The sequence below is a fragment of the Phascolarctos cinereus genome, unplaced genomic scaffold (assembly GCF_003287225.1).
Source record: "Phascolarctos cinereus isolate Bilbo 61053 unplaced genomic scaffold, phaCin_HiC Scaffold_4;HRSCAF=312, whole genome shotgun sequence".
Classification (NCBI taxonomy): domain Eukaryota; kingdom Metazoa; phylum Chordata; class Mammalia; order Diprotodontia; family Phascolarctidae; genus Phascolarctos; species Phascolarctos cinereus.
In genome coordinates, this window is record NW_027555847.1 from 718,122,413 (window position 1) to 718,135,786 (window position 13,374).

The 13,374-nt window shown below is 49.1% G+C and overlaps 1 protein-coding gene across 2 annotated transcripts; it reads left to right on the top strand.

Annotated features, from left to right (window-relative positions):
* Nucleotides 1-284: 284 nt before the first annotated feature.
* UQCR10 (ubiquinol-cytochrome c reductase, complex III subunit X) lies at nt 285-2,710 on the top strand. Of its 2 annotated transcripts, none has more exons than XM_020996576.2 (2): nt 285-486; nt 2,496-2,710. In XM_020996576.2, exons 1-2 carry the CDS (start codon nt 337-339, stop codon nt 2,532-2,534), a joined length of 189 nt encoding a protein of 62 aa, XP_020852235.1. In that variant the 5' UTR covers nt 285-336; the 3' UTR covers nt 2,535-2,710. The 2 variants fall into 2 exon arrangements, with proteins under 2 accessions (XP_020852235.1, XP_020852234.1); XM_020996575.2 differs by having other exon boundaries at nt 287-486; nt 2,493-2,710.
* The last annotated feature ends 10,664 nt before the right edge of the window (nt 2,711-13,374 follow it).

The window sequence follows — 13,374 nt, forward strand, 5'->3', positions numbered from 1 at the left end:
AGGGGAAGAAAATGACGTCCTAGAGGCGCGCGCTGCTCTCTGGGAGATGTAGTTCAAGTGCTCATTTTGGCGAGCTTGTGCAGAGGCAAATAAAAAAGGTTCAAATCGACGTTTGTATTGGTCTACCTACAGATGATGGTAAAGGACTTTCTGACGAAAATTGAGACCAAAAGAGTGCCAGGAAGAAAGTTTAAAGGACTCGGAACTTCAGAGAGAGAACTACAAGTCCCGTGAAGCATCTCGCGAGGAAGCGCGCCCCCCCGTGACAAGAAGACTGAGGCGCCGGCGCGGGCACGGGCGCAAGCGCAGGCGGGGGCAAGGCCTGGACGGCGGAAGATGGCGTCCCCGTCGATGTTCGGGCAAGTGTACTCGACCTTCTTCCGCAGGTCGTCCGCCTTCGCGCTCACCATCGTCGTGGGCGTCCTGTTCTTCGAGCGCGCCTTCGACCAGGGCGTCGACGCCATCTACGAAAGCATCAACAAAGGGGTGAGGGCGGGGGTGGGGCCTGGAGCCCCCTGACCTTGGGCCTCGGGAGGGCGCGACTGGGCCCCGGGGCCGGGCGGGAAACTGAGGCTGGAGGAGGGCTTGGAGGACATCTGCCCGAGACCCGCCCCCCCCCCCGGGCCGTCTGGTTCAGCCCTTGATTTTGCAGAGGAGGAAACTGAGGCACAGACTGATGCGTGCCTTTGCCCAAGGTCGCAGGGTCCTAGAGCTGGGAAGACTAGTCCCTCACCTTTGTTTTACAGAGGGGGAAACCGAGGCACGTCGCAGGCAATGTCACTCGACCACGGTCACACGTAGGCTCTAGAGCAGAAAGCCCATTCAGACCAGACTCCCAATTTTACAGCAGGGGAAACTGAGGCAGAGCGAGGGGGAATGACTTGGGGAAACCACGTGACCACAGATGATGAGCACGTGCAAAATATATACGTGCAAAGTAAGTTGGGGGGAGGAAGGGGCACCCCAATAAGGGGGGGAGAAGGGGGGGCTCCTGGACAGAAGCCCCCCTCCCCATCGTCTCAGTGGGTGTGTTCCCACTGCCTCTTGCAGGACAAGGGATGTGTCCTTTCATAAATGCTCATTGACAGTATTCGAACCCCCGGCCTCAGTTTCCTCATCTGTAAAAGGAAGAGGTGATGATAGAGAGCCAGGTGCAGAGTTAGGAAAACCTGAGTTTGAATTCTGCCTTAGACCGTGTTAGCTGTGTGACCCTGGAAAAACCACTTAAATTTCCTGGGCCTCCTTTTCCTTCCTAAAATGAGGGGGTTCGGCCCCTTCCTCTCGCCACTCTGTGACCCCATGACGGCCAACGTCTTCATCCCAGATGAAGAAACTGAGGCCCAAAGAGGTTGTGACTTGCCCAGGGTCACAGAGGGATTTGAACCCAGGCCATCGGACTCTAAATATTTGAGCTGAGTCTCATAGAAAATGGAAGTTCTCTGGGTGAGGAGGGAGAACGGGCAGCCCAAGCATGGGGAACAGCCTAGGCAAAGGCTCAGAGGTGGGAGATGGAATGGGCGGAGCAGTTAGGCTCAAGGTTTTTAAAGCGTATGAGCCTTTGTGGCGTTAGGGCAGTAGGAGCCGCTGAGGTTTCTTGATCGGGGATGTGGCATCGGCAGGACGGGAGGGGAGGAAACAATGAGCCTGAGGTCACACAGGTCTCCTGGAGGGGTCAGGCCCTTTGTGACTCGCCCCAAGGCCGGGTGCCCTGTGTTTCCAGGCCCTGCCCCCCCGGGCGGCATTTCTGGCCTCCAGGCTGGTCACCTCATGCTTGACTCTTTGGCCCTGTGCCCCTTGGTAGTGTCATCCTTGAAAATACCAGCAGGGTGGGCCTGAGGGCCCTGCCCAGACATAGAGCCTCAGCTCACCTCCTGGTCAGGGTGTGAGGCTGCCCACAGCACTAACATTCAGTACCAGTGACCGCCCTTTCTCTCCAAAGGCAGCACAGCCACCCTAAGTTGGTGGTGATTGCAGGAGGAGTATTTGGGGATATGCCCCTGCCTGATGTCCTTCCAGCTGTCCAAGCCACTGGTGGTTGAAGGTGAAAGTTAGCTAAGAGACCCTCTGAGGTCCCATAACTCCTGAGGGGGGGCCTGGAGCCCCACGTCTCTCTCCTCGAGGGTCAGCGAGTCTCTAGATGGGCCCCACGCTCCTGAAGGCCTGCCTGGAGGGTCTCCCAGCAGGGAGTCCACGGCCACTGCCCCCAGATACCCCTTCCTGTGTCTGGGAGATGGGGTATGTCAGAGGTCAGACAGGGAAGCAGAAAGAGCTCCTCTTCAGGGAAGGATTGAGGGCCCCTGGGTTTGACAGACTCCCTGGGGTGGGAGATGGAGCAGGCCCTGGCGGCCACTCCTGCAGGTAACGTCCGGGGTCCCCGGTAGTCCCCACTTGTGTCCTTTCTCGTTTGGAAGGTGGGGGCGGCGGGGGGCAGCGACACCAGGAAACACTGTGGATGGGATTTCACGCACGCGGCCTTTGTCTTCTCGATGCAGAAGATGTGGAAGCACATTAAGCACAAGTATGAGGAGCAGTAGCTGGTGGCACCAGGCGTGAGCTCCGGCCACGGAACCCGATCCACGGCCACGGACAGCAGCCCGGGGAGAAGGCCCAGTCAGACGCTGCATGGGACACGTTCATGGCATTCATTACTCCACCTCTGCTCCATCTGTTCCGAGAGCTGACAAATAAAGAGAATGTGAATTATCTGTGAGACCTGCCTCTGGCGCAGTTCTGTCGGCGCCTCCCGTGCGTCCTGGGTCCAGGGGTGCGGTGGGGCTTGGGGTGGAGGGTTATTTGGCACCGTCCATCTTACTGGAGTCCAGTCAAGATGGAATTCGGCTAAATTATCCCTTTTGCTAAGTGGAAGAACGAGCGGGTGGCGCTGCCGTCGGGGATCCCCAGGGAGGTCAGTGGGGTCTGAAGAGGCCTAGCCTGACTGATGCCAGCTGCTCCTCCTGGGGGGGGGGGCCGTAGCTGCACTGGGTCTGCTTCACAGAATCCTGGCTCAGCAGTGAGTCAGGGAGCGTTCAGAGTCTCCTTGCCAGGATCCGCAGCCCTGGCAGTCTCTGCTTCCCAGGTGTTAGGTGTGAGTTCTCACGATCATGGTTCAAACAGTTTCTACCTCACTTGCACAGTAGATAGAGGGGTGAAGTAACGTAAAATCGTGAGGCTCTCGCTGGCAATGTGCCTTCTTTGTCTGTTGCCCTATAAAGCAAGTGGCACTGGTCAGTGAATGGGGACCCCCGCAGGGGTGCATGTGCAGGCTGAATGCTGTGCGTGCCTCAGCTGGCCCCCACTGAGGGTTGAGGGGATTTGGGGGAGAGCGCTAGTTCTGCTGGTCTCGATTGACCCCATTGAGTCGAGGAGTAGTTGCTCCCGCCCTCACACCGGCCTCTTCCAGAAGAGTTGTTAGGGAATGCCGTAGGAATTGGTGCTCCCATTATCAGCAAATTCCCTTTGAGAAGACCATTCTAGAACCACGTAAGCTTCTAATTATGACTCCAGTCCTGTCTGACCCTGTCAAAAGCGAACCTGCTGGTGAGAGAGGGGCTAGAAGCTTTCCTGTGCCTCTCCTACCTAAGAAATGGCATACTCGGTGTGTTTACCTGTCCAGCACTGCTGACGGGCTGTGTGACCTTGAGCCAGTCACTTCTCTGGGCCTCAGTTTCCTCATCTGTAAAATAAGTCTGCTGAGCTCAAAGTTTGCTTTCTGCTCAAAATGAATTCTCTGGAAGTCCTGTCTCTCTGCCACCCACTTGCTGGGTGACCTCAGGCGAGTTGCTTCTGGTCTCCCGTCTGTCACCGGTATTTCTATTCCAATCTGTTGGCCAACTGGTAATTCCCTATGTAAAGGTAGCTTGTGTGAGCTCCAGGGCATCTTTACCCAGCTCCTGCTCTCACAGACGAGTCCCAGAGTCCCCAGCACTTGGCTACGGCTCCCCATCAGGGTCAGGGCTGGAGGAGTGCCCCAAAGTGGTCAGGAGTGATTCTCTGATGCCTGTGGCGCTGAGCCCCGACCAGTGGGCTTCCCCACCGGCCAGGGTTATCAGCTGAGAATCAATTTAGTTAGCCAGCTGTAAGTAGTTTTTTAGGATAGTATTTGCCAAAGGGGTGCAGTCAGCCCCACTGGTACAAAGCATCCCCCCAAGCCCCGTCTCATTCTCCTAAGACAGCGAGTACCTAAAAGTCCAGGGCAGATCGGTGTCGAGCTTAGCCCGTGTGGCAATGCAGCCTCCCGGCTACCAGAAAGACGTCTTCTCCCATTTGGGGGTGCCCCATCCCATTCCATTCCCCTCCATTACGGTGAATCTGTGTTCAGTTTGTCCTCGGCTCCTAATGCAGACACTGCCACCAGTTGATCTAGGGGTGCTGTCTAGGACACCATTGGGGAGATGGAAAGTCCAATAGCCTTCAGACCCTTGGAAGCTGGAATATCTACCTCCAAAGGGTGGGAGGTGGGGAGGGGGAGAGGAGAAGCAAGTCAGCCAGGCCTAAGGCCGAGGCCTCTCCTTCTTGTCCAGACAGGCGCTTGGCCTTGGCTGTTTTAACATATCTGTCAGTGACTTGGACAAAGGGATAGGTGAAGTGCACATCAAATTGGGGGATGATGGCAATCTGTGAGGGATAGCTAAGAAAGACCATGGAGAGCAGTCAGCACCCAGAAAGATCCTGAAAGGCCAGAGCATTGGGCTGGATCTAATTAGATAAAGTGCCATAGGGGTCAATGGGAAATCTCACGCTCAGGTTCAAAAATCCCACCTCCCAAGTACGAGATGGCTGGCCAACAGCGGACCCCAACGATCTAGGGATCTTAGTGGACTTCGAGCTCAATATGCTTTAGCAGAAGCAAAAAAAAAAAAAAGCCAAGGCATTCTTCAGAAAAATAAAGAGAGGTATGGTTTCCGGAAATAAGGACTTGGTAGTCCCACTGGACCCTCCTGTGGTCCAACTTCACCTGGAGGGTTGTGTTCAATTCTTGGGGGGGCCCGTCACAGTTTGAGAAGCATCCTAAAGAGATAACCAAGATGGCAAAGGGTCTGGAACTAATGCCAGGTGAGGACGAGGGGAAGGAACCAGAAGGAGGCCAGGAGGAAAGCGCTCAAACGTTTGAAGGTCTGTCTCTTGGAGGAAGGCTTAGACCTCTTCCACTCTTCCATCTTGCCCCAAGAGCAATGGGGGGAAGTGGCCAAATCCACAAAGTCCCAAAGTCGGGGGTGGAGGGCCTGCCTGAGGAAGGGGTGGGGGGGCTTCCTTTTACTGGAGCACTTCAAGAACAGGCTGGATGGGGGCAGCTAGATGGTGAAGTGGATAGAGCACCGGCCCTGAAGTCAGGAGGACCTGAGTTTAAATGTGGCCTCAGACCAAACACTTGACACTTACTAGCTGTGTGACCCTGGGCAAGTCACTTAACTGCAATTGCCTGAAAAAAAAAAAAAAGAAAGAAAAGAACAGGCTGGATGACCCCCAGACTGTGGTCCATGCAGATCCCTCTGGGCCGTGGGCTGCCCTGGGAGGCTGCTGCCAATTCTTCCAGTCTGGAAAGGAATGTTGTCTTGGGCAGGGCGAGTCTGCCCTCTGCCCTCTGCCCTGGCCTAGTAAACACAGGCCACCCCCGGGCACTCAGAAGAGGTTTGTTTACCCAGTGCCTTCCTGAAGCAAACATCCCCACACTTGGCAAGACTGACAAGCCAATTATAGAACAGTGCACGGAGAGAATTCTCAGAGTAATTAATTTCCAATTTAGGTGCTGTTTGTTTTGTTTCTTTAATTGTAACTTGGCCCAAGAAGGTTGTGAGCACAGCAAATGATGATAATGACTGATATTGATACAGACAGCCCTTGAGGGTTTTGTGGTGGTCCAGCTGTTTCACTTCATGACCCCACTTCGGGTTTTCTCGGCAAAGATACTGGAGTACTTCCCCATTTCCTTCTCCAGCTCAGTTTACAAATGAGGAAATTGAGGCAAAGTTAAGTGACTTGCCCAGGGTCACACCGCTAGGAAATGTTTGAGGCTGGATTTGAACTCACTTACATGAGTCTTCCTGACTCCAGGCCCTGTGCTCTATCCACTATGGCGTCACCTAGCTGCCAGTGGATTGACCTGGAGTCAGGAAGCCCTGAGTTCAGACTTAGTAGCTGTGTGACCCTGGGCACAACACTTAACTCAGTTTCTTTATCTGTCAAATGGGCTGGAGAAGGAAATGGCAAATCCCTCCAGTATCTTCGCTGAGGAAACTCCAGATGGGGTCACAAAGAGTTGGATGCCACTGAACTGAATTGACTTAAATCAGTCAATTAAATTTAAATTTAATCAATTTAATTAATGGATTGATTAATTAAATCAATTTAAATTAAATTAGGAAGGAAAAGTTCCTGTATACACAAAAATATTTTTAAAAGCTTTTTTCTATAACAAAAAAAAAAAGCCCAACAAATTGAGGGAGGGCCCACCTGCTGGGGAACAGCAGAATAAATCCGTGTATATGAACGTGCCATAAGAAAAGATAAATGGGGTTAGAGAAACTTTGGAAAGCTTATATGAAGCGATGCAGGCAGAAGTCAGCAGAACCAGCACGACTTCTACACTAACGTCAACGTCGGTAAGACAACCAGCTTTGAAAGATGCAAGATCTCCGATCAAAGCAGCGATCAGCCACAGTTCTAGAGAGCCCATGATGAAGCCCGCTCCCCTCGTCTGACCGACAGGCAACGGACGAACTCCGGTGCAGAATGAGACATTCTGGAACACGGCCAGCCGAGGGAACTTGTTTTGCTAGGCCACGCAGATTGGTTCCAATTTTATTTTTTCCTTTAAGTTGGGGTGGGGAATGAGAGGGAGAGAAAACAAATACTTATTAATTGGAAAATACAGTAAAGTGAAAACATTTGGTCTCCCAGGCCATCTTGAGTTTGAAGTCGAGGTGAGTTTCTTTGCTTTTTGGCTGCCCTGGTGCCCTGCTATAAGCCAGGGCTTGGTGACGCTGGCCGAGGGGAGATCCAAGTGGCATCAGCACTAATTAAGCTGAAGTCATTTTCCTGGTAATGAGTGGGTGTGCCTGAGGCACAGCAGGTGAGGGAAGCTGGCAGTGCCTCTGGCACTGACGCACATTAGCTGGCATTTCACAAGCCCTTCGAGTTGCTCCGTTTGATCCGACAAGAAGGAGTCTCTGGACTCACGTCTCTAGTTTTCACTTGTGGCGGCTGGGAAGCCCTAAAATTATATCCATCTGCCTGCTCACCTCACAGCCTGCGGTGGAAAGAAAAGCGTCAGTCTGGCCAATGAGCATTTATTAAGCACCTATTGTTTCGGGTACTGTGCTAAGCCATGGGGATACAAAGAAAGGCAAAAACGTGGTCCCTGATGGCCGGGAGCTCACCGTCTAACGGGGGAGCCAATCTGAACCTCAGTAGGTGCGTACAATCAATCCATGAACATTTATTAAACACCTACTAAGTACCAGTGTAACGGGAACTCGGCTATGGGAGCTCCCATCCTCAGTCTGTGCCTGCCCGCCAACTTGGAGAAGGCTGGGGAGCCTGCCTCTGGAAAGGCACAGGAAGGCACAGATGCAGAGCTTAAGCAGACATTCTGTGACTGGTTCTGGGCTTCTCACCATGGGGAGGGCTGGACTTTTGAACGGCCGCTGAGATGGAGAATGATTCAAAGGCTACTGTCTAACCAACCAAAGTGAGTGCAGGGAGTCAGAGTCCGGATCAGGATTTGCTGAAGCTGGAGACCAGGTCGGGCAGCCGCAGGGACCCTGAAGAGAGCCTATGAAACTCAACCCATCCGCCAATGGGACATGGAAGCTGAGATGATGTTTTCTGAAGGCGGCCAGGGGGTGTCGTGGATAGAGCACCAGACCTGGAGTGAGTTCAAATCTACGCTCAGGCGTTCACTGTGTGACCCTGGGAAAGTCCCTTAATCTCTCTCTGCCTCAGTTTCCTCATCTCTAAAATGGGGATCATAATAGCACCAGAGTTGTTGTAAGGATCAAATGAACTAATATTTTTTAAATGCTTGGCATATAGCAGGTGCTATGAAAAATACCAGTTATTGGGAAATCAGATATACAGGCAATGGGGTGTAGAAATCGATCCTGCTCTACAGGAAAATAGAACGGGAAAGGGATAAGAGAAGAGGGGGAGATAGAAGGGAGGGTAGATAGGGGGAAGAGGTATTCATAATGCATGCTGTCTTGGGGTTGGGGGAGGGATGATATGGAGAGAAAATTTGGAACTCAAAATCTTGTAGAAGTGAATGTTGAAAACTAAAAATAAATAAATTAATGAATCTTTTAAAAAACCTAAAAAAAAAAAGAAAAATACTAGTTATTATTATTATAACTTTATCAGCTACATAGCTTTTGGAAGTGAGCCCTCCCTAAGTCTGATCCTGTTCTCCCCCAGGACTGAGGTGGGGTAGGGGGAGAATGTGCCCCCAAGTGCTGGGGAGGAAATGCTTTGTCGTTTCTGTTCTATATAAATATTCCTTTGTAAAGGCTAATTGATGTTAATTGGTTGAATGAAACTGGGACACCAATCCCTGGCAATTAACATCTGCAGAACCCCAGGGATGCTAGCTCAAGCCTCAAGGATACTCCCTAAGCCCTGAGGGGCACCTCTAGGACTCTGAAGGGAGAGCTTGGAGTGACCTCCTCCCTGAATACCCTCAAAGTCTCTCTCACTGCTCACACCACCAGAGACCACCAGTCTCGGAGGTGCTTCCTTATCCCCACTGATGACTCCCTGGCCCAGGATGCTGTTTCACCTCCAGACATGCTTCACTTCACTCTTTTCTCTCTGGCCCCCTCCTCCACAAAGCCGACCACCAGGCTGCCTGGAGGGTGTGCACACATGCCCATACACACTCACACTCACACACACACACATACACACACACACACCCTTTCTAATTGTGTCACCATGAACCATGATTAAATCAGCTCTACCATTGTTCCTTCGCCTTCTACCAATTCATTATCCCAATAACTTTCCAGAGGGAAGGGTCCCTCCCACCATCACTTCCCTCCCAGGTGATTATAGTTTCCCCTATTAAAATGTAATTCTTTGAGAGGGATTTTCTTTACTATTGTAGCCTCTGGATTTAACACAGTACTTAGCACATAGTAAAAACTTAACAAATGGTTATTCTTTTCATCAATTCAAGGGTTTTTCCCTCTCTCAAAATTTCTAAAAGAACTTTGCTTAGACTTTTTTCTTTGCTCAAGCTTATCTCTACTTGGCCCAGTGGATTAGAGAACTGAGCCCAGAGTGGCCAGAGTTCAAATCCAACCTCAAACACAGACTAGCTGTGTGACCCTGGGCAAGTCAATTAACTTCTGTCTGCCTCAGTTTTCCTTAACTGTAAAATGAGAATTACAACAGCATCTACCCCCACAGATGTGAAGATCAAATCAAATGAGATAATATTTGTAAACACTTAACACACTGTCTAGAACATAGGAAGGGCAGCTAGGTGGTGTGGTGGATAGAGTGCTGGGCTTGGAGTATGGGAAACCTGAGTTCAAAGCTGGCCTCACACACTAACCAGCTGTGTGACCCTGGGCAAGTCACTTCACCCTGTTTGCCTCAGGTTCCTTATCTGTAAAATGAGCTGGAGAAGGAAATGGCAAACCACTCCAGGATCTCTGCTAAGAAAACTCAAAATGAGATCACAGAGAGACAGATGTGACTGAAATGATAAAACTTTAAATGCTTATTTCCTTCCTACCCTCTCCCTCCCTCCCTCCCTCCCTTCCTTCCTTCCTCTCTCTCCCTTCCTTCCTATCCTTTATTTTTTTCTCTATGTATTTGTCATATTGGCCTGTTAGAATGTCAGTTTCTTAAAAGCAGAGACTCTGTCATTTTATTAAATCCTTGTATCTCCAGCACCTGGAGAAATAGCCTGGTGCCTCGGATAATTGGTCTCAGAGTCAGGAATACCCAGTTTCAAGTCCCAGCTCTGACACCTACTGACTGGGACCTTGGACAAGTCACTTAAGCTCTCAAAGACTCCAACCACTAAGATGGTAAGATGCAGAGACCTGCATTGGTAGAAGGGATTTCCTAACTGAGAATTCTCTACACTGATGAAACAATTGCTGTGAACCAAAGATCCCAAGATCCTAGTTCAGTACCTTGCACACAGTAAGGACTTAATGAATGTTAAACGTTTGCTGTTGAAGGAAGGAGGACTACTGTTCTTGGGAAAGACAGGAAAACGAAGAGCATTTAAGCAAGAATCTGATTCTCTATCCCCTGCCAAATGTGCTGAGGAGTAGAAATATCTGTACAAACAATGGAAACAGCTGCTCGTTCCAGATGGGCTTTTCCAAATAATTTCAATTCATAAATAGACATTGTCAAGAAAAACAACTTGGAGAGACTGAAGCACTCTGATCCATGCATCAACCAGCCCTAACTCGAGGGCTGATTGATGGTGACACACAGTACCTAACTCGACAGAGGGGCGATGGGCGGGTTCGAGGTCCAGAGACTCGCATTTTGAATGTGGCCGATAAGTGGACTTGTTTGGCTCACCTATGGTGGTGTCGCGGGGATTGGCCACTGAGCCTTGTTCTTAGGGGTGGACACAGAGCACTACTGATGTCCTTCCTCATGTGGAAAAGGCTGAAAAACCTGCTTCCAAAAATCCATGAGGATGCATAATGGAAGTGCCTGGGGGAGACTTCGGAGCATGTGTAGACATCTATAGCTGGCTTGATCTACCAGCCACCTGACCGACCCGTGCAGCGGCACCCCATGGGCTGCCTCCTGCCTTCCCTGGCTTCCTTCAACTCGAAGCTCAAGTCCCATCTTGGGCAAGAAGTCTTTCCCCAGCCCTCCTTAATCTTAGCCCCTTCCCTCTGAGATTTTGGTGCTGTTGGGTCCTTTCAACTGTGTCCTACTCTTGATGACCCCATCTGGGGATTTCTCAGCAAAGATACTGGAGCAATTTGCCATTTCCTTCTTCAGCTCATTTGACAGATGAGGAAACTGAGGCAAACAGGGTGAAGTGATTGGCCTGGGGTAATACAGCTAGTAAGTATCTGAGCCTAGATTTGAACTCAGGTCTTTCTTTTTTTGTTTGTTTGGTTTTTTGGCTAGGCAATGGGGTTAAGTGACTCGCCCAGGGTCACACAGCTAGTAAGTGTTATGTGCCTGAGGCTGGATTTGAACTCAGGTCTTTCTGACTCCAGACCTGGTGCTCTATGCTCGAGCCACCTAGCTGCCCTCTGGGATTACCTCTAATTTATTCTGTCTGTATCTTATTTATATGTGCTGTTTGCATGTTATGTTAGGCTATGAGCTCCTTGAGGGCAAGAGCTGTTTTTTGCCTTTTTTTGGGTCCCCAGTGCTTAGCATAATGCTTTGGTCCAATAATCTGTCAGGTGATTGTAGGTAAATGGCAGTAAATGGATTAATTGGAGCAACATAGATGGAAGTGGGGGGGTAAATTCACTAACTGGCCTCTTCCCTACCCTTGATTTGCCCTGTCCTCTTTGGCTGACTTCTCCCTGTGATTGGCATTCTGGAGAGAGAAGGGAAACAACACTTAGGTCGACAGATGGCCTCCTGAACCCTGGCCTCCATCCATCCATCCATTCATCCATCCATCCATCCATCCATTCATCCATCCATCCATCCATCCATCCATCCATTCACTCATTTGTTTTTGCCTCAGCTCTTGTCCTTTCCATTTGGGTGAAGGAGACTGTTCTGGAAATGACAATCTTGTGAGTTTGGAAGGTCAGGAGAGTGAGCCCCAGGACATTCATGATGGGTTTTGTGCCCTAAGCCCAGCATCCATGCCTCAAGGATCAACTTTGGGAAGAAGCCCAAGGGTAACTGAAATGTGGTCCATCTGGAAGTCAATAAATAGTCAAAAAAATTTATTAAGTGGCTATCATGTGCCAGGCACTGTGCTAAGTGCTAGGGATAGAAATACAGGAGAAAAAAAAAAGATGGTCCCTGCCTTCAAGGAGCTTACTATCTATTGGGAGAAGACAGACACACAAAAGCAAGAAGGGAGGGGGAGGGGAAGATTTCTGATTCATGCTTGATTGGGGAATGGTGAAGTCAGAGATGTCTCAGAGCAGTGAGATGTTTTCACCTGGGTTCCCTCCTTCAAAGGAAGTCCACAGCTCCAACCTCCAATCAGAAGGACATAAGGCAGAGTTCTCAGGCTAAAGGATGGATGATGATGGCATCTGGCAGCTTTTACACATGGAACTGGTGGGACCAATGCTATGTAGAAATCATGTTAAATCTGAACGAGGTGAAGGTGAGAAGCATAGGTTTACCCTATGACCCAAAGATTCCCTTTCTAGACTTATATCCCAAGGAACTCATTAATAAGAAGAAAGCCCCCATATATAGCAAAATCTTTATTGAAGCATTTTTTGTGATAGGAAAAAGTTGGAAGACAAAATCAATGCCCATTCATGGGGGATGGCTAAACAAATTATAGTCCCTAATGTGATGGAATGTTACTGTGCTGTAAGAAATGATGAGTGTAGAAAAGCATGGGAAGATTTATGCAATCTGATGCAGAGTATAGTATGTGGAGGCAAGGAAACAATATATTCAGTGACCACAGCCATGGAAATGGAAAGACTGACCACCGAAAAAGATCAAAAACAGATGGTGCAAAATTACAAAGAGCTGCCTGGCCCCAAGCAACAGTCATGGGGAGACTCCACCCTTCCCTACCAACTCATTGGCAGAGGTTAGATATCCATAGGCCAAGTACACTGCATGTTATTTTGAGACTCTTTAAATGTATTAATTGTTTTGCTAATTTTGTCTCTTCCTTTTTTCTTTAAAAAATACTAATCTTCTGGAAATGTTTTTCATGATTGTACATTTTAACCTACATCAAATTGCTTACCATCTCTCAGGGAGATATGACAGGAAGGAAGGAGAGAGAGAATTTGCAACTCAAAATTTAGAAAAAAAATGTTAAAAATTATTTTTACATGTAATTGGGGGAAAAGAAAATATTATTAAAAATTAATCTTCATAAGAGTTGACTCTTTGAGAGAGGGAGTACTGGGAAACATTCTGGTAATGTAAAAAACAAAAGACATCAATAACAACCTTTTTTTTTAAAAGAAAGTAACATGTTGAATGTATTATATACTGCAAATCATACATAATTGAGATTCATTTTACACATAATCCTCTTTTTTGTGAGTTTACCTATGAAAATAGTTTCATTTTTAATTTTTTTGCATTTATTAAATTCAGAATAAAAAAGGAAAACCTTTCTAGAAGAAAAAAGAAAGAAGTCATCAATAGCTCCAGTTAAAAGCATTGCCTCCTTGGAGGAATTGCTGATCTCGAGGAAGAGTAGCCCAGACAGGAAGGCAG